General features: G+C 53.0%; 1 protein-coding gene and 2 pseudogenes across 1 annotated transcript; 1 reads left to right on the top strand and 2 right to left on the bottom strand.

The window, feature by feature from the left end:
* Nucleotides 1–812: 812 nt before the first annotated feature.
* LOC121852541 (extensin-like) lies at nt 813–2123 on the top strand. The gene has a single exon (XM_042346515.1). It carries the CDS (start codon nt 813–815, stop codon nt 2121–2123), a length of 1311 nt encoding a protein of 436 aa, XP_042202449.1.
* Nucleotides 2124–4491: 2368 nt separating this feature from the next.
* LOC103174221 lies at nt 4492–8311 on the bottom strand (annotated as a pseudogene).
* Nucleotides 8312–11412: 3101 nt separating this feature from the next.
* LOC103172121 lies at nt 11413–15776 on the bottom strand (annotated as a pseudogene).
* Between the last annotated feature and the right edge of the window lie 5492 nt (nt 15777–21268).

Raw genomic sequence — 21268 nt, 5'->3', positions numbered from 1 at the left:
CCCTCAAACCCTCCGCCTTGCCCCCCCTCCTCTCTCCCTCAATCCCTCTGCCTTGCCCCCTCTCTCTTGCTCTCCCTCAAACCCTCCGCCTTGCCCCCCCCCCCCCCCCCCCCCGCTCTCTGCCTTGGGATGTCCTCCCGACACGAAAGGCACCATGTCAGTGTAGTGTTGTTGCTGTTACCGATCACCGTGGGCTCCAGGTCCAAAAACACGGCCCGGGGAACGTGTTTGCCGGCCCCCGTCTCGCTGAAGAAGGTGTTGAAGGAATCATCTCCGCCCCCGATGGTCTTGTCGCTGGGCATCTGCCCGTCGGGTTGGATGCCATGCTCCAGGCAATACAGCTCCCAGCAGGCGTTGCCAATCTGGACACCGGCCTGGCCAACATGGATGGAGATACACTCGCGCTGGGGGGGGGGGAAGAGAGAGAGAGAGGGAGAGAGGGGTGGGGCGGGGGAGCAAAATAGCACACCGAGAGAGTGAGAGAGAGGGGGGGGGGAGGAAGGATTGACCAATTATATCAGAGCAGATGAACATGGCAACTGCAATAATCATTGACGTCTCAAAGCGTTTCACGGGTTTCACTGTAAAGTGTAGTGACTCTCTCCCCAATCCCTCTGCCTTGCCCCCTCTCTCGTGCCCTCCCTCAAACCCTCCGCCTTGCCCTCCCTCTGCCTTGCCCCGTCTCTCCCCCTCTCTCAATACCTCTGCTTGCCCCCTCCCCCTCCTCTCTGCACCCCCCTCTCTCCACACACAATCACAGACACACACACACACATATACCTGGGCATCAACACACACAGACATACACATACATGTACCTGGGTATCAACACGCACACAAAACCCAACAGTAAGATCCCTGCCTGTCCACAGGCGACCCAACCCAAGATCTCGGTGTGTCCAACCCTTCACAGGCGGCCACACAACCCAACCACACCAACCCCCAGATACCTGGGTATCAACACAACCCAACCACACCAACCCCCAGATACCTGGGTATCAACACAACCCAACCACACCAACCCCCAGATACCTGGGTATCAACACAACCCAACCACACCAACCAGATACCTGGGTATCAACACAACCCAACCACCACCAACCCCCAGATACTGGGTATCAAACAAACCCCAACCACACCAACCCTCAGATGCCTGGGTATCAACCCAACCCAACCACACCAACCCCAGATACCTGGGTATCAACACAACCCAACCACACCAACCCCCAGATACCTGGGTATCAACCCAACCCAACCACACCAACCCCAGATACATTCAACACAACCCAACCCAACCACACCAACCCCCAGATATTTGGGTATCAACACAACTCAACCACACCAACCCCCAGATACCTGGGTATCAACACAACCCAACCCCAACCAACCCCCAGATACCTGGGTATCAACACAAACCCAACCACACCAACCCCCAGATACCTGGTATCAACCCAACCACACCAACCCCCATACCTGGGTATCAACACAACCCAACCACACCAACCCCCAGATACCTGGGTATCAACACAAACCCAACCAACCAACCCCCAGATACCTGGTATCAACCCAACCCCACCAACCCCCAGATGCCTGGGTATCAACCCAACCCAACCACACCAACCCCCAGATACCTGGGTATCACACCCAACCCAACACACCCAACCCCAGATACCTGGGTATCAACACAACCCAACCACACCAACCCCCAGATACCTGGGTATCAACACAACCCAACCACACAACCCCCAGATACCTGGGTATCAACACAACCCAACCACACCAACCCCCAGATACCTGGGTATCAACACAACCCAACCACACCAACCCCCAGATACCTGGGTATCAACACAACCCAACCACACCAACCCCCAGATATTTGGGTATCAACACAACCCAACTTCCACCACCCGACTCTCTGTGTCCCTCCCAGGGACCTGACCCCTTCTCCTGCCAAGCCCAGAGGTCCTGAATGCATTCCCTTCAACTTTTGGCATTGGGTTCACCTCCTACCCCAAGACCCCAACACCTGGGCTCCTCAAGACCCCAACACTTGGGCTCCCCAAGACCCCAACACCTGGGCTCCCCAAGACCCCAGACCCGGACAGCCATTGACCCCACACTAGACTATCCTTCCACCTCATACCTCCTCCCCAGGTTCCTGGGTGCCCACACAACCCAACTGCACCAACCCTTGGCTGAGGGGCTCTCTCCCTCACTCACTCCCACCCTCCCTCAATTCCTCACCACCCGCCCCTCCCTCATTCACTCCCTCACACAGTCATTCCCTCCCTCATTGAATCCTCCCTCCCTCCCCATCACTCACCATCTTGCTTCGTCTGTGTCTCCAGAGAGAATGGTTCAAATCCACCCGCCAACGCGAGGTTCAAATAAAGCCCAACGCTCATTGGTCCATTGGAAACACGCCTCCTGGTTGCCAGGACGACGCAACCCAACCCGGAAGTCCTGCATTGAGGTACCATCCCATCCCCTCAAACCCCAATACTGACTCCTCGCCCCAATACTGACCCCTTCCCCCCCAATACTGATTCCTACCCCCAATACTGACCCCACCCCCAATACTGACCCCTTCCCCCCAATACTGACTCCTACCCCAATACTGACCCCTTCCCCCCCAATACTGACTCCTACCCCCAATACTGACCCCTCCCCAATACTGACCCCCTACCCTCCAATACTGACTCCTACCCCCAATATTGACCCCTTCCCCCCCAATACTGATTCCTACCCCCAATACTGACCCCTTCCCCCAATACTGACTCCTACCCCCAATACTGACCCCTTCCCCCCCAATACTGACTCCTACCCCCAATACTGACCCCTTCCCCAATACTGACCCCCTCCCCAATACTGACCCCTCCAATACTGACCCCTTCCCCCAATACTGACCCCTCCCCCCAATACTGACCCCTCCCCAATACTGACCCCCACCCTCCAATACTGACTCCTACCCCCAATACTGACTCCTACCCCCAATACTGACCCCTCCCCAATACTGATCCCTCCCCAATATTGACTCCCACCCTCCAATACTGACCCCTTTCCCCAATACTGACCCCTCCCCAATACTGACCCCCTCCCCAATACTGACCCCTCCCCAATACTGACCCCCTCACCAATGCTGACCCCTCCCCAATATTGACCCCCACCCTCCAATACTGACCCCTTCCCCCAATACTGACCCCTCCCCAATACTGACCCCCACCCTCCAATACTGACCCTTCCCCCAATACTTACATCTCTCCCAATACTGACCCCACCCCAAATACTGATCCCTACCCCCAATACTGACCCCTATCCAATGACGACCCCACCCCACCATACTGACCCCTTCCCCAATACCGAACCCACTCCCCAATACTGACCTCTCCCCCAATACTGACACCTCCCCCAATACTGATCCCCCCAATACTGATACCTCCCCCAATACTGATTCCCCCCAATACTGACCCCCCCAATACTGAGACCCCAACCCAATTTTGAAACCATACCCCATGCCCCCCTCCCCCCCCACTCCACTAACCGCTGTCTCCGCTCGGACTGGCTTCAGCCAGTTTGTCCCTCGTGCTCCCCACCCCACCATCGGTGTCCACACTCTCAGCCTGTGATATATAATAATAATGCTTTACAGTGTGTCCTGTGAAGCTCTTTGAGACATGATGGGGAGTCCTGTAGCTCAGTGGTTCAAGTGAGAGACCTGAGTTCAATTCCAGGCAGAGGGCGAAACCTCGGGCAAGTTTCCTTACCCCACACAGGGCCTAATAATAATCCCTCCAAAAAAAACCGAAACAATAATAAATTGGTCATTTTCAATCCACGACTGTTTGTGGGACATTGCTGTGTGCCATTGGCTGCCGCGTTCGCCCACAAATATACAGTCAATTCACTTTACAGTGTGTTCTGTGAAGCGCTTTGGGACGTCCTCCCGACGTGAAAAGCGCTATATCAAATGCCAGGATTATTATTATTATTATTATTATTATTATGATGATGAGGCGCTGTATCAAATGCCAGGATTATTATTAGCGTTTACTCCACAGGCCTCTGTTTACCTGTGGGAACCCGGTTCTTAGGCGATTGGCGGATCGCTTTTCCACAGGTAATAATCCCTTAAGAAAAGTAATAATTTGGTCGAGCAATCAACGACCGTTTGCGGGGACACTGCTGTGCGCAACAGGCTGCTGGGTTCCTACTTACTGCTGGATAAACATGTATGTGTCTGTGCGTGTGTCTGCGTGTGTTTGTGTCTGTGAGACTGTATGTAAGGAAACTTGCCTAAGGTCGGACCTTGGGCGAGGTGAGGGGTCTAACCCCTGGAGCTAACGGGATAGGGGTAGAGGACGTCGCACATATTTGCAGTCCGCGTCCGAACTCTAAATATATTTATTCTATTCAGTGCACATCTCGCAATATACGGGCGAAGAAAAGACACCACGAACGAGCGACTTTTTGTTTTTTTTTCCGGTGCCCTCGTTATTCCTCATTGAACGACTTTTTATCCAGTTCGGCGGTATCGATGGCAATCTCTTTGTAATCCTGCTCGAGAGACGCCAGGTCCTCCCGAGCCTCCGCAAACTCCCCTTCCTCCAGCCCCTCGCTCACGTACCAGTGGACGAAGGCTCTCTTCCTGTACATCTTGTCGAACTTGACGTTGAGGCGGCCCCAGGCCTCCACGATGGCCGTGGTGTTGGCGAGCATGCACACGGCTCGCTTCACCTTGCCCAGGTCGCCCCCTGGCACCACAGTCGGGGGCCGGTAATTGATGCCAACCTGCGGGAACGAGAGCGTAAGCCCTTTGCACCTCGCGCAGATGTCGTCTTCGGTAAGTCCCCCAAATACCCACAAAACACGCAGTCACTACGCTTTGCAGTGTATCCCGTGACGCGCTTTGAGACGTCTCGACGACGTGATAAGGAGCCGGGTCACATTGGAAGGACTATTATTGTCCATGGAGGTCGTGGGCATGAAGCAAGCGGGAGGGTTCACGTGGGGTTGGAAGGACACAGAGGTCGGGGTGGCCCACGGTGGTGGGGGGGGGAGCGAGGCCATGGAGGGCTTTCAAGGTGAGGACCAGGATCTTGAGCTGTATCCTGTGTGTGATGGGGAGACAGTGGAGTCGGGGGGAGGATGGAGGATGGTGTTGGGGTGCGGAGCCCGGCCCGGGAGAGGACACGGGCTGCAGAGTTAGCTCTGGATGATCCGCAGCATATGGAGGGAGGAGTTGGGGGGAGAGGAGACCAACGAGGAGGGAGTTAGTGTAGTCGAACGTGGATGTGATTAATGGGGGGATGAGGGTTGAGACGGTGAGGGAACCAGGCGATGTGGCGGTGGTGGGGGAAAGGCATAGAAGGTCATGGGACGGATATGGGTGACAAAGGACTGTTGAGGGTCAAACAGGGAATGAGGGTAATCGAACCTGGATGTGATGAATGAGACGTCTCAAAGTGCTTCACAGGACACACTGTCGGTCGAGTGTAGTGACTGTGTGTTTCGGGGGCCAATGGCGGCAGCCGATCGCGCCCCAGCGACGTCCCCACAAACAGCCGGGGGTCGAAGTGACCGAATTATTATTGTTTTGAAGGGATTATTACCCCCGAAAAGTGATCCCTCAATCGCCTGACAAGCGGGTTCCTACTGACTGCCGGGGACACAGGCGCGCTGTGTGTGTGTGTGTGTGTGTGAGTGTGTGTGAGTGTGTGGGGGGGTAAGGAAACTCGCCCAACGTTTCGCCCTGACCTGACTTGCCCGGGAACCGAACCCGGGTCCTCTCGCTTGCGAGGCGAGGGTTCTTAACCGCCGAGTTACCTTGAATCCGGTCGGGCACCAGTCCACAAACTTCACCGTGTGTTTGACCTTCATCTTGGCGATGGTGTCGGTGATCTTGTTGGCCACCACGTCCCCTCGGTACAGCAAGCAACAGGCCATGTACTTGCCCCGTCTCGAGTCACACTTCACCATCTGGTAGGCCAGGTCGAAGCAGGCTTCGGTGATCTCGGCACCGGGAAGTGGGCGTAGGATCCCTCCTTCGAAACAATGGGGGCGAAGGCCGCCAGCGGGAAGTGGATGCGGGGATAGGGCACCAGGTTGGTCTGGAACTCCGTCAGGTCCACGTTCAGGGCCCCATCGAACCGCAGCGAGGCCGTGATGGACGACACGATCTGCGCGATCAGGCGGTTGAGGTTGGTGTAGGTCGGGCGCTCCACCCCGAGCTTGTTGGCGCACAGGTCGTAAATGGCCTCGTTGTCGACCATGAAGGCGCAGTCGGAGTGCTCCAGGGTGGTGTGGGTGGTCAGGAAGTTGTAGGGCTCGACCACGGCGGTGGAGATCTGGGGCGCGGGGTAAACGGCGAACTCCAGCTTGGATTTCTTCCCGTAGTCGACGGAGAGCCTTTCCATCAGCAGGGAGGCAAAGCCGGAGCCCGTTCCTCCTCCGAAACTGTGGAAAATGAGGAACCCCTGGAGCCCTGTGCAGAGGTCCGCCTGCGGGCAAAAAAGAATTGGGCCTCAAATTATAAGCGTCGTTCAATACATTTCATAAGGTGCTATAACAAGTGTAAGGATTATTACTATTATGGTTACAGAGGCAAAAGTATTATTTCTGTGAACGTCTGAGGAGCATCGGACTGTATTCCAACCTGGAAAGTCTTGGAATACCATTGAACATAGGAACAGGCGGAGGCCATTCAGTCCCTTGAGGCTGTTCTTCCATTCTCCCACATCCTGCCTGATCCGGACCTCAACTCCATTTGCCCGGTATCCCTTGATCTCCTGACCCAACAAACATCTCTCCGGCTCAGTCTGGACAGTGTGAATGGATCCGGCCATAACCCCGCAGCCTTTTGGGGGAGACGGACAGAGATTCCCACTGGCCTTGGGACGCAAAACTGTGGTGGGTTTCCGTGTGTGTGTGTCAGACACCCGGCCGGTCGCGGTGACGGGTTTCCGTCCGTGTCAGACACCCGGCCGGTCACGGTGACGGGTTTCCGTGTGTGTCAGACGCCCGGCCGGTCACGGTGACGGGTTTCCGTCCGTGTCAGACACCCGACCGGTCACGGTGAAAGGTTTCCGTCCGTGTCAGACACCCGGCCGGTCACGGTGACGGGTTTCCGTCCGTGTCAGACACCCGGCCGGTCACGGTGAGGGGTTTCCGTGTGTGTCAGACACCCGGCCGGTCACGGTGACGGCTGTCCGTGTGTGTCAGACGCCCGGCCGGTCACGGTGACGGATTTCCGTCCGTGTCAGACACCCGGACGGTCACGGTGACGGGTTTCCGTCTGTGTCAGACGCCCAGCCGGTCACGGTGACGGCTGTCCGTGTGTGTCAGACGCCCGGCTGACCCCACCCTCCAAAAAAAATCCCTACCAGCTTCCTGATCCGGTCCAACACCAGGTCCACGATCTCTTTGCCGATGGAGCAGTGGCCGCGGGCGTAGTTGTTGGCGGCGTCCTCTTTGCCGGTGATGAGTTGCTCGGGGTGAAAGAGCTGCCGGTAGGTCCCGGTCCGCACTTCGTCTGGGTTCGGGGGGGGGGGGGTGCGGTGGGGGGGGGGAGAGGCCAAAGTTAGACACCTCACATCCCAGATGAAACATCGCAGCTACGTCTATTGAGGTCCTGAGTGGATTGGGTCCAAACCATGGAAGCCATGAGTAACTATTGAGTCTTGCTGACGGGATGTACCGTAAAGTGTAGTGACTGTCCGTTTTGGGGGCGAAACACGGCAGCCAATTGTGTGCCACAAACAGTCGTGGATTGACTGCCCAAATTGGGTGGGGGGGTGGTTTTGGAGGGATTCATTACCCCCGGAAAAGCCATCCACCAATCGACGTACTGCTAGGTCAACAGAGGCGTGTGCGTGTGCGCGTGCGCGTGTGTGTGTGCGTGTGCGTGGAGTAAGGAAAACTTGCCCAACATTTCGCCCTCCGTCCCGCCCAGGAATCGGGTGAGGGCGAGTGGTCCGACCACCGGGCCACAGGACTCCCCGAGCCGTAGCCAACGCTCACGATAGCCCCCCCGGCTCTCACTCGCGACCCCCCACTCTCCCCCCCACTCCTCCTCCTCCGTCGCCGCTGCCTCTTACCGATCACCGTGGGCTCCAGGTCTATAAACACGGCCCGGGGAACGTGTTTGCCGGCCCCCGTCTCGCTGAAGAAGGTGTTGAAGGAATCGTCTCCGCCCCCGATGGTCTTGTCGCTGGGCATCTGCCCGTCGGGTTGGATGCCATGCTCCAGGCAATACAGCTCCCAGCAGGCGTTGCCAATCTGGACACCGGCCTGGCCAACGTGGATGGACAAACACTCGCGCTGGGGGGGGGGGGGGGGAGAGAGAGAGGGAGGGAGAGAGGGTGGGGCGGGTGGGGGGGGGGGGGAGCGAAACAGCACACACAGAGAGAGAGAGAGCGAGGGGGGAGCGAAATATCACACCGAGAGAGAGAGAGGGCATTGTGTTGGGTTAACATACAAAACGCACAGTCACTACACTTTTTTTTAAACTATCCAATCGGTATATTTTATATATAGGATAATATTAACAATAATATAATAATAATAATCCCCATTTGATATGCGTAATCCTATTTAGACGTAGCGCAACAACAACACGATCTAATAATGCTCGCGTCTCACCTCTTCCATGTACAGGATGTGCTGTAAAGTGTAGTGACTGTCTTGTGTGGGGGCGAAACGCAACAGCGATGTCCCCGCCACAAGCGGTCGTGGGATTGACGTGACAAAATGATTATTATTTTTAATATAAGGTGATCAAAATTATGATTATTATTATTATACAGTGTGACCAAAATGATTATTATTATTATACACTGTGACCAAAATTACTATTACTCTTATTATTATTACTCTTATTATTATTACTCTTATTATTATTACTCTTATTATTATTACTATTATTATTATTACTATTATTATTATTATTATATACAGGTGACCAAGATGTCCTGATATCTACCTATGTGTATATATATATATTCAATACATATCTACCAACTTAGCGATTGAACGCGGCCGCCCCGGTTGAACGCGGTGGCCCCGATTGAACGCGGCCGCCCCGGTTGTACGCGGCCGCCCCGGTTGAACGCGGCGGCCCCGATTGAACGCGGCGGCCCCGGTTGTACGCGGCCGCCCCGGTTGAAGGCGGCCGCCCCGGTTGAAGGCGGCCGCCCCGATTGAAGGCGGCGGCCCCGATTGAAGGCGGCCGCCCCGGTTGAAGGCGGCGGCCCCGGTTGAAGGCGGTGGCCCCGGTTGAAGGCGGCCGCCCCGGTTGAACGCGGCCGCCCCGATTGATGGCGGCCGCCCCGGTTGTACGCGGTGGCCCCGGTTGAAGGCGGCCGCCCCGGTTGAACGCGGACCTCCGCTTCCCACCAGCGCCCCATCCTCTCTCCTGTCTCTTCCTCTTCCCATCTCTCACTCTCTACTCCTCTCCGACGCTCATCCTCTCTCCCTCTCTCACTCACCATCTCCTCGCTTGGATCTCCTGGGCTTTGCGACCTCCTGGATGCAAAGGAACCTGAGGGTTTAGGGGGTGTCGGAACCCCCTATTTATAGCCCCACTTTCACCGCATCTCCTGAAACCATCACAGATGCGGTTGCCCGGAGACTCCAGGAACAAATGGACAAACATTTGTCACAAAGTGACTGACTCGGGACATGTTTCTCACTGAGGGACAAGAGGTCCCAATTGGCCTCATCATCCCTTGGGTTGTCGGCACACTTGGTCACCTCAGACCTTTCCCAGAGGTTTCCAGGGTTCCTCATCCCGGCTGATCCATTTATTAATGGGCACAATTTCCAAATGAATCCTAATAAATAATAATAATAATAATAATAATAATTCTTGCCTCCGATCGACGTCAGCGAGACGTCTCCAAGCGCCTCGCGGAACGCACCGTAAAGCGTACGTACGTATGTCTCGAGGGCGAAACCTTTGCCCCACGCGCCGTGCGTGGTGGGTCGAGTGACCGAATCGTTCCGCGCCGGAGGGAGTCCTGCGGCGCGGCGGTTCGAGCTCTCGCCTCGCAAGCGGGAGAGAGAGGAACCTGGGTTCGATTCCCGGGCGGGTCGGGGTGAAACGAACGTCGGGCAGGTTTCCTGACGCCGCTCCGCGCGCACACGCACACCCTGTGTTTACCTAGCGATAAGTTAAGTCGATTTGCGGATGGCTTTTCCAGGGTTAGTAATCCCATCTCCCCCCCAAAAATAGTAATAATTCGGTCACTCAATCCACGAGCGTTTGTGGGACGTTGCTGTGCGCAATTGGCCGCCGCGTTTCGCCCGCAATGTACAGTTAATTCGCGTCACAGTCCGTCTCATGAAGCGCTTTGAGACCTCTCGAAGACGCGGTGAGGCGCCGTGTCTGTCGCACGGACAATTATTGTCGCGTCAACTGATTCAGTGACGCAGAACGAACGCGGCCATTTGATTTATTGATGACGCCCTTGAGCGAAGTTGCGTTGGGAACCGAAGTCACGTTGGACAGGCAGTGGGTTGGGGGGAATAGTGGGTAAATTGGGGGGGGGGGGGGGGGGGAAAACGACGCAAGCCTGGTTTTAACCCAATAGTTGGTAACTTACATCATCCAACACTCAACAACAAGGACCACTTTGTCACTTAGCATCTTTGTTCAGTCGCCCAGCAACGTGGAAGTGGGGGGCGGGGGTTGGGTGGGGGGGCGGTTGGGGTTGGGGCAGGGGGCAGGACTTTAAAATAAATGTGGATTTAGCGATCATTTCTCAACCGTTTCACTTTAACAACCGGCCGGCCGATGGGTCTTTTGACCCCTGGATATACCTCGTCTTTCCTGATTCCCTTGGAATAAGGATGATTCGTTAAATTATTAGACCGATTAATAATCCTTTGGGATAATCCTGCAAAGATTGTCGGAATTATTGGGACTTTCTCTGCGCTGACTGAGATTGGCAAAGGCAGGAATGTCTTCAGTTCAACGTGGGTGAAGTGTCTCACCCGGGTCGCGAGTTGTCTCACCTTCGCCTCTCAGTATTTTGTGAGGAGACATCTCTTTTTTTTTTAACAGAGAGTTGTTACGGTCCGATTCGAGAGGAACTTTCCAAAGGGAATTGGATAGGGGACTTGAAGAGGAAAAAAATTGCAAGGATATGGGGAAAGAGCGGGGGGAGTGGGGACTAGTTGGTAGCTCTTCCAAACAGCCGTCACCACAGGCACGATGGGACGAATGGCCTCCTTCCTCTGTGCTGTACGATTCGATGATTCTACGATGCACGCTCATAAAATAAAGAACCACCAAAAATAATTGAAAATATATATTTATTAGTCAAAAAAAAACATTGCATGGAAGACCAACGATAAAATAAACAGTGACAAGCTTACGATACATGTATATTTCTCTTAGAAATAAGTTACTCCCCTCTACTCTTTCTCCTCCCCCTCTCCTCTCCTGTCCAAAGTTGCAGAATCAACTCCAACCTCCTCGTAATCCTTCTCCAGAGAAGCCAGGTCCTCTCGGGCGTCCGAGAACTCCCCTTCCTCCAGCCCCTCGCCCACGTACCAGTGGACGAAGGCTCGCTTGGCGTACATCTTGTCAAACTTGAGGTCCAGGCGGGCCCAGGCCTCTGCGATGGCCGTCGTGTTGCTGAGCATGCAGACGGCACGCTGCACCTTGGCCAGGTCACCCCCTGGCACCACGGTTGGTGGTTGGTAGTTGATGCCCACCTGTTGGGAAGGAAAGGAGAGGCAAATATTGGTGGCAATGGAGGCGTTGACATTTTCGCTTGCCAGCCATTGTTCTCAATAATAAAATACTAATATTCCTGGCATTTGATACAGCGCCTTATCACATAATTGAGACGTCTCAAAGCGCTTCACAGGATATAAAGTGTAGTGCCTGTCTAGTATGTGGAGTAAGTAAGCAAACTTACCCAACATTTTACCCAGCCAAGAATTGAACCCAGATCTCTCGCTGTGTCTGACCAACAACGGAAACCCATCACTGGGATCAGCCGGGTGTCTGACACACACAGAAACCCATCACTGGGACCAGCCGGGTGTCTGACACACACGGAAACCCATCACTGGGATCACCCGGGTGTCTAACACACATGGAAACCCATCACTGGGATCAGCCGGGTGTCTGACACACACGGAAACCCATCACTGGGATCAGCCGGGTGTCTAACACACACGGAAACCCATCACTGGGATCCCCCGGGTGTCTGACACACACGGAAACCCATCACTGGGATCAGCCGGGTGTCTGACACACACGGAAACCCATCCTTGGGATCAGATGGGTGTCTGACACACACGGAAACCCATCACTGGGATCAGCCGGGTGTCTGACACACACGGAAACCCATCACTGGGATCAGCCGGGTGTCTGACACACACGGAAACCCATCACTGGGATCACCCGGGTGTCTGAGACACACGGAAACCCATCACTGGGATCAGCCGGGTGTCTGACACACACGGAAACCCATCACTGGGATCAGCCGGGTGTCTGACACACACGGAAACCCATCACTGGGATCAGCCGGGTGTCTGACACACACGGAAACCCGCCATCATGAGGTGAAAGGCCAATTTGATGCACGTAAGTGTTGGCGAAGTCAACCTCTCTTTTCCAAGGATTGAAGACTCCAAGAATTCCTCATCCACTAACAACCGGGTTCCTACTGACCGCTCGGGAAGCAGAGGCGTGTGTGTGGAGTAAGGAAATTTGCCCAACGTTTCGCCCTGTCCTACCCGGGAATCCAACCCAAGTCCTCTCGCTTGCGAGGCGAGGGCTCTAACCCCTGAGCTACAGAGGTCCTATGTTTCTAAGCAACTCCATGTGACAGTCCAAACAGCTCAGTAACTATTTTGCCAGTGAAGTTACCTTGAAGCCAGTTGGGCACCAGTCAACGAACTCAATAGAACGTTTGGTCTTGATGGTGGCAATGGAGGCATTGACGTCCTTGGGCACCACGTCCCCCTCGGTACAGCATGCAGCAGGCCATGTACTTGCCCCGTCGTGGGTCACACTTCACCATCTGGTTTGCCGGCTCGAAGCAGGCGTTGGTGATCTCGGCCACGGACAGCTGCTCGTGATAGGCCTTCTCGGCTGAGATAACCGGGGCGTAGACAACCAGCGGGAAGTGGATGCGGGGATAGGGCACCAGGTTGGTCTGGAACTCCGTCAGGTCCACGTTCAGGGCCCCATCGAACCGCAGCGAGGCCGTGATGGACGACACGATCTGCGCGATCAGGCGGTTGAGGTTGGTGTACGTTGGTCGCTCGATGTCAAGGTTACGCCGACACACATCGTAAATGGCCTCGTTGTCGACCATGAAGGCGCAGTCGGAGTGCTCCAGGGTGGTGTGGGTGGCCAGGACGGAGTTGTAGGGCTCGACCACGGCGGTGGAGATCTGGGGCGCGGGGTAGATGGCGAACTCCAGCTTGGATTTCTTCCCGTAGTCGACGGAGAGTCTTTCCATCAACAGGGAGGCAAAGCCGGAGCCCGTTCCTCCTCCGAAACTGTGGAACAAGAGGAACCCCTGGAGCCCTGTGCACTGATCGGCCTGTGGGTCACAAACAAACATGTAAGGAGAGCGTGTGTGTGTCTCGCCCAAAGGCAATGTTGTTTGTCTGTCGATACAATAATAATAATTATCATAATCATCCTTGCCATTGAAATAATAATAAGTTATTATTATCTTTTTTTTTGCAAGAACGTATTATACCTGGAAAAGCGATCTGCCAATCGACTAACCGGGTTCCCTACTTTCTTCTCGGGCTACGTGAGCAGAGGTAAGCGTGTGTGCTTGTGTCTGTGTGCGTGTGCGTGTGTGTGTGTGGGGGGAGTCAGGAAACTTGCCTCAGGTTTCGCCCTTTCCTTTCCCACCCGGGAATTGAACCCGGGTCCTGTGTTTTGCGAGGCGAGGGGTCTAACCCCTGAGCTACAGGGGCTGTGGGGTGCGAGGGGAGGGGTCTAACCCCTGAGCTACAGGGGCTGTGGGGTGCGAGGCGAGGGGTCTAACCCCTGAGCTACAGGGGCTGTGGGGTGCGAGGCGAGGGGTCTAACCCCTGAGCTACAGGGGCTGTGGGGTGGGGGGCGAGGGGTCTAACCCCTGAGCTACAGGGGCTGTGGGGTGCGAGGGGAGGGGTCTAACCCCTGAGCTACAGGGGCTGTGGGGTGCGAGGTGAGGGGTCTAATCCCTAAGCTACAGGGGCTGTGGGGTGCGAGGCGAGGGGTCTGACCCCTGAGCTACAGGGGCTGTGGGGTGCGAGGTGGGGGGTCTAACCCCTGAGCTACAGGGGCTGTGGGGTGCGAGGTGAGGGGTCTAACCCCTGAGCTACAGGGGCTGTGGGGTGCGAGGCGAGGGGTCTAACCCCTGAGCTACAGGGGCTGTGGGGTGCGAGGGGGGGGTCTGACCCCTGAGCTACAGGGGCTGTGGGGTGCGAGGGGAGGGGTCTAACCCCTGAGCTACAGGGGCTGTGGGGTGCGAGGGGGGGTCTGACCCCTGAGCTACAGGGGCTGTGGGGTGCGAGGGGAGGGGTCTAACCCCTGAGCTACAGGGGCTGTGGGGTGCGAGGCGAGGGGTCTAACCCCTGAGCTACAGGGGCTGTGGGGTGCGTGGGGGGGGGTCTGACCCCTGAGCTACAGGGACTCCACAATCCCGTTCATACTCACCACCTTCCTGATCCGGTCCAACACCAGGTCCACGATCTCTTTGCCGATGGAGCAGTGGCCGCGGGCGTAGTTGTTGGCGGCGTCCTCTTTGCCGGTGATGAGTTGCTCGGGGTGAAAGAGCTGCCGGTAGGTCCCGGTCCGCACTTCGTCTGGGTTCGGGGGGGGGGGATGCGGTGGGGGGGAGAGGGGCGGAGAGGGTGAGTCCAGACAGCTGTAAATTTCTATCCCATTCCCTTTGTACCTCAACGACATGTTGTGAAATGGATTAAAAATGCAATGTGCATCGAACCCAGAATTATCGTTGTCTATTGGGTGCAACGATTTGTTGAAACATAGAAACATAGGAACAGGAAGATGCCATTCAGCCCCTCGAGCCTGTTCTGCCATTCGATTAGATTATGACTGATATGCCAATAAAGAATTGGGTATTAAATTATAAGTGTTGTTCAAAACATTTCATCAGTTGCTACGTAACAAGTGGAAGGATTATTAGTCGTAGTAGTACAGAGGCAAAGTGTTATTTCTGTGAACGTCTGAGGAGCATCAGGACTGTATTCCAACCTGGAAAGTCTGGAATACCGTTGAACATAGGAACAGGCGGAGGCCATTCAGTCCCTTGAGGCTGTTCTACCATTCTCCCACATCCTGCCTGATCTGGACCTCAACTCCAATTGCCCCAACTTTGCCCGGTATCCCTCGATCCCCTGACCTAACAAACATCTCTCCGGCTCAGTCTGGACAACGTGAATGGATCCGGCCATAAACCCACGACCTTTTTGGGTTGAGGATTATGGCTGCATTTTCCCATCCATCCACCCATTGAGTTCCAGATTCCCATTGGCCCTTGGGTTGAAAAACTGCCTCCTGATTTCACCCCAAAATGGCCGGGGCTCTAATATCAAGATGGTGCCCCCCACCCCTTGTTCTGGATTCCAAAATTACACGACCATAATTTCTCTTGCTTACCGATCACTGTGGGCTCCAGGTCCACAAACACGGCCCGGGGAACGTGTTTGCCGGCCCCCGTCTCGCTGAAGAAGGTGTTGAAGGAATCATCTCCGCCCCCGATGGTCTTGTCGCTGGGCATCTGCCCGTCTGGTTGGATGCCATGCTCCAGGCAATACAGCTCCCAGCAGGCGTTGCCTACCTGGACACCAGCCTGGCCAAGGTGGACAGAAATACATTCACGCTGAGAGAGAGAGAGAGAGAGAGAGAGAGTGAGAGAGCGAATACACTTAATAATAATAATCCTTGCATTTGACACAGCGCCTTATCATGTCTTTGAGACGTCTCAGAGCAGGATACACTGTCACTGTGACCGCGTATTTTGTGGGCGAAACGCGGCGGCCAATTGCGCCCAGCGACGTCCCCACAAACAGTCGTGGATTGAAGTGACCAATTTATTATTATTATGATTACTTGGAAGGAATTATTACCCCTGGAAAAAGTGATCCGCCAATTGACTAACAACCGGGTTTCTATTTACTGCTGAGTGTGGAGTAACAAAATTTGCACAAAGTTTCTTCTAGACGTCCCAAAGCGCTTTGACTGTATATTTGTGGGCGAACGCGGCAGCCAATTGCGCACAGCAATGTCCCACAGACAGTCGTAGATTGAAAATGACCAATTTATTATTGTTTTGGGTTTTGGAGGGATTATTATTAGGCTCTGTGTGGAGTAAGGAAACTTGCCCGAGGGTTCGCCCTCTGCCTGGAATTGAACCCAAGTGTCTCGCTTGCAAAGCGAGTGCTCTAACCACTGAGCTACAGGTCTCCACCTGAGCTACAGGACTTATTTCAGTGCCACAAGTGACACCAATACAACACGGTCTTACAGTTCAAATAGGTGGTTCCTATTTGTGACCGAGACTTCACGGAGAAACACGAGTATAAGATAGTGACCGGAGGATTGAAGTGAGAATTCAGAAGGAACTTCTTCAGACAGAGGGGCAGCACTGTGCGGAACTCACTCTCCATGAGTGGCCATTGAAGCAGATAATACAGATAGATTTACATAATAATTGGATCGAAAATGACCAATTTATTATTGTTTAGTTTTTTTGGAGGGATTATTATTAGGCTCTGTGTGGCGTAAGGAAACTTGCCCGAGGTTTCACGCTCTGCCTGGAATTGAACTCAGGTCTCTCACTTGCAAAGCGAGTGCTCTAACCACTGAGCTACAGGACTCCACAATCCTTAGCCAAGACCCAAGTCCAGGAACCACTGTCTGGCCCTGTCTCCAGGACTCACCATGTCGTCTGTCTTGTGCCTTGTGCCTTGTGTCTTGTGTCTTGTGTCTTGTGTCTTGAGTCTTGAGTCTTGAGAGTTGAGTCTTGAGAGTTGAGTCTTGAGAGTTGAGTCTTGAGTCTTGAGTCTTGAGTCTTGAGTCTTGAGTCTTGAGTCTTGAGTCTTGTGTCTTGTGTCTTGTGTCTTGTGTCTTGAGTCTTGAGTCTTGTGTCTTGAGTCTTGAGTCTTGTGTCTTGTGTCTTGAGTCTTGAGTCTTGAGTCTTGAGTCTTGAGTCTTGAGTCTTGAGTCTTGAGTCTTGAGTCTTGAGTCTTGAGTCTTGAGTCTTGAGTCTTGAGTCTTCAGTCTTCAGTCTTGAGTCTTGTGTCTTGAGTCTTGAGTCCTGTGTCTTGAGTCTTGTGTCTTGTGTCTTGAGTCTTGAGTCTTGAGTCTTGAGTCTTGAGTCTTGAGTCTTGAGTCTTGAGTCTTGAGTCTTGAGTCTTGTGTCTTGAGTCTTGTGTCTTGAGTCTTGAGTCTTGAGTTTGGTGTCTTGAGTCTTGAGTCTCTCTCTCTCTTCCTTCCTTCTGTCTACCTCTGCGACGGGTGTGTGGGCGGGGTGGGGTTTGAAGCCGCTATTTATACCCAGAGCCTGACAACCTCCGCAGGTTCCCCATTGTGACGCTGGATTCCACCCTCTCTGTTGTCAGAAGACCAGAACATAACCCGCGCTCCAAAGTGGATTGCTGGCTGCCGAGCTCCGTCAATGGAATAACCAGAGAGAATTCCCAACACTGACCCCCCCCCCCCACTTATCGATAAGACCCCCTCCCTCTCTCCCCGCTATCTAACTCCTAAATCCCGTGGCATAGTGGTTAGCGTGCTCGCCTCGCAAGCGATTATAAATAACGACTGGTGTAGCGCCTCTCGCGCAAGATAGCGACTCAGAGCGCTTGAATACGTAATAATAATAATATTAACAATCCTTGCATTTGATGTATAAGTCCTGGGCAGTCCTGAAGCTCAGTGGTTAGAGCCCTCGCCTCGCAGGCGAGAGACTGGGGTTCGATTCCCGGGCGGTCGGGGCGAAACATTGGCCAAGTTTCCATACTCCACACACATACGCGCACAACGCCTCTGGTTACCCAACAGTAATTAGGAACCCGCTTATTAGTCGATTGGGGGAATCTCTTTTCCGGGGGTCATAATCTCTTCAAAAAGATACTAAAAATATGGTCCCGCAATCCACGGCTGTTTGTGGGGACGTCGCTGGGCGCAATTGGCTGCCGCGTTTCGCCCGCAAGATGCACAGTCACTACGCTTGACAATGCATCCAGTGAAGGGCTTTGAGATGTCTCGGAGACGTGATAAGGCTCGGTATCAAATGCAAGGATTACTACTATGATTATATGGCGCCTTGTCGCGTCTTTGAGACATCTCACGTGCACACGTTCCTCATTGTTGGTGGGACTCCAAATGTCTTTGTTGTTAGGAATTTCGACGAAAATGCTTTGGAACTGAACGTGGATGTTTATTGTTTACCTGGTAACCCTTAGTTACCCGAGAGGTTGATCCAAGCGCACCCCCCCCACCCCCTCCCCCCAACGCTGACACTAATTCCGAACCCCACTATCGCGGAGACCCTCACCCCATAAAATCTTCATCCGTGACACCCTAATTCTTGCTGCACCCGGTGTCAACCTGGCTCAGCGCTGTAGCACCTCTCGTTCTAGGGTTAGGGTTAGGGGTTAGGGTTAGAGGTTCGGGATAGGATTGGGGGCTAGGGTTAGATTTAGGGTTAGGGGTTAGGGTTCGGGGTTAGGGATAGGATTGGCGGCTAGGGTTAGATTTAGGGTTAGGTGTTAGGGTTAGGGGTTAGGGTTAGGGTTAGGGGTTAGGGATAGGATTGGCAGCTAGGGTTAGATTTAGGGTTAGGTGTTAGGGTTAGGGGTTATGGTTCGTGTTAGGGGTTAGGGATAGGACTTGGGGGCTTGAGTTAGATTCGGGGTTAGGGCTTAGTGTTCGGGCTTCAAGCAAAAATATTTTTGTCGATACAATATAAAATTATTTAAATACTTACAAATGTTTGACTCACAAATCTCCCGGTGAATCCATCGTTGCAATACTTCCTGCGAATCGCTTTGAGTCGTCTCAACGACGTGACTCGGAGTCCTGTAGCTCAGTGGTTAGAGCACTCGCTTTGCGAGCGAGAGACCTGAGGTCAATCCCAGGCAGAGGGCGAAACCTCGGGCAAGTTTCCTTACTCCACACAGAGCCTAATAATAATCCCTCCAAAACCAAAAACAATAATAAATTGGTCATTTTCAATCTACGACTGTTTGTGGGACATTGCTGTGCGCAATTGGCCGCCGCGTTCGCCCACAAATATACAGTCAATTCACTTTACAGTATATTCTGTGAAGCGCTTTGGGACGTCCTCCCGACGTGAAAAGCGCTATATCAAATGCGAGGATTATTATTATTATTATTATTATTATCAGGCGTAAATAATCCTTGATTATCCTTGCGAGAGTGCCAGAGTTTCGGGGAGGGTGCAGTTGCTGAAGACAACTTTATTATCATTGCTTTAATCATAATAATAATAATCCTTGCATTGAACATCGCTCCTTACCACGTCTTGGAGACGATGTCTCAAATCTCTGTCCCACAAACAGTCATGGATTGAGTGACCAAATTATTTCTTTTTTTTGACGGATTATTACCTACGGAAAGTCCATCGACTAACAACCGGGATCCTACTTACTGCTCGGCAAACAGAGGTGGGTGGGCGGGTGGGTGGGTGTGGAGTAAAGAAACTTGCCCAACGTTTTGCAACGGAAAAAAATTATAATTTGGTCACTCACCCCGGTTGTTAGTGGATTGGCACATCGTTTTTCCAGGGGGTAATAATTCCATGAGACGAGGTTTGTGGGGGGATCCCATAGTGTGTGTTGGGGTCACTGCTGGAGTCTGACCGGCTGGAAACTTCCCATTGGCCTTTCCTATCCTTCCCAAAAGGTGGGCATCAGCTTCCAGCCTCCAACCGTGTTGCAGGGAGGTGACTGGCCAAGGTCCAGCGTACTGTCCAACACGACGGCCATTGGAGAGGCCTGGACACACTCGGACCTCACGTTTGACCAGATGTATGTCAAGCGAGCCTTCGTATGTGGGTGAGGGGCTGGAGGAAGGGGACTTCTCAGACGCCCGCTCGTGAGGCAAACTCTGCCGTATATATTTTACACGAGGAAGTTAATAATAATAATAATAATAATAATAATCCTTGCATCTGATACAGCGCTTTTCACGTTGGGAGGACGTCCCAAAGCGCTTCACAGAACACACTGTAAAGTGAATCGACTGTATATTTGTGGGCGAACAAAGTTATTCAGCTACGGAAGTCCTTCCTGCGGGTTGAAGACGGTACAATAATTTAATTTGACAATAACAATCCGGGCGTTTGACCCAGGGATTAGGGTGGAAAGGCTGAACTTTGGGACGCGTAATGCGGGGGTGGGGGCTGTTTAAAGACCAATTGTCTTCAAGACGTCTCAAAGCGCTTCACAGAATATATTGTGAAGTGAATTTGACTGTATATTTTGCTCAACTGAGGCAGAGCGAAGGTAATAATAACAATAATCATTCGAGTAATCGTCACGGGATTATTCTAATGAATTATTTATCAATATCATCATTCATTCGTTCATTCGTTCTTTCATGAAAGTCAGACCAGGTCCATTCAGGACTCAGAAGAGCCATTGGATTGGTTGTCAAAGTGAAATGATCATCAAATCCAAATTTATTTCAAAGTCCTGGCCCTGTCCTTACCCCCCACCCCTTACCCCCTCCGCCCACCTCCCCCCCCCACCTCCGGTTGCCGGGCGACTGAACAAAGATGCTAAGTGACAAAGTGGTCCTTCTGTTGAGTGTTGGATGATGTGAGTTACCGCCTATTGGGTTAAAACAAAACTTGTGTTGATTTTTTCCCAATTTACCTTATTATTATTATTATTATTATTATTATTATTATTATTATTATTATTATTATTATTATTATTAATATTATTATTATTATTATTATTATTATGCCTTCACATGAAGGGGGAACCAATTGGTGTAATCGGCCTAGCAGTGAGAGCCCCAATTGTCACAAGGATTTTTACCCCCAACCCCCAACCCAATACAATCCCACTTCAGTTCCCAACGTAACCTCATCAATACATAACCAATAAATCAATTGACCTGATCAATCCTAATCAATAAATCTATTGACATATACAGAAACCCATCACCGTTGCTTAAGGGAATCCAAACCCAACTTGTTTGTGAGGAAACTTGACGCAGTCGTCATCTCAAGGCTCAACTCCCCCCCCCCAC

This window comes from Callorhinchus milii, unplaced genomic scaffold (assembly GCF_018977255.1).
Source record: "Callorhinchus milii isolate IMCB2004 unplaced genomic scaffold, IMCB_Cmil_1.0 Scaffold924, whole genome shotgun sequence".
In the NCBI taxonomy this organism is placed as follows: Eukaryota; Metazoa; Chordata; class Chondrichthyes; order Chimaeriformes; family Callorhinchidae; genus Callorhinchus; species Callorhinchus milii.
The sequence above is the reverse complement of the archived record's forward strand: the minus strand, read 5'-3'. Positions and strand labels throughout refer to the sequence as shown.

Bases quoted from the DNA above. Each gene is read 5' to 3' on its own strand.
- LOC121852541 (XM_042346515.1), top strand. From the start codon at position 813: ATGTACCTGGGTATCAACACGCACACAAAACCCAACAGTAAGATCCCT.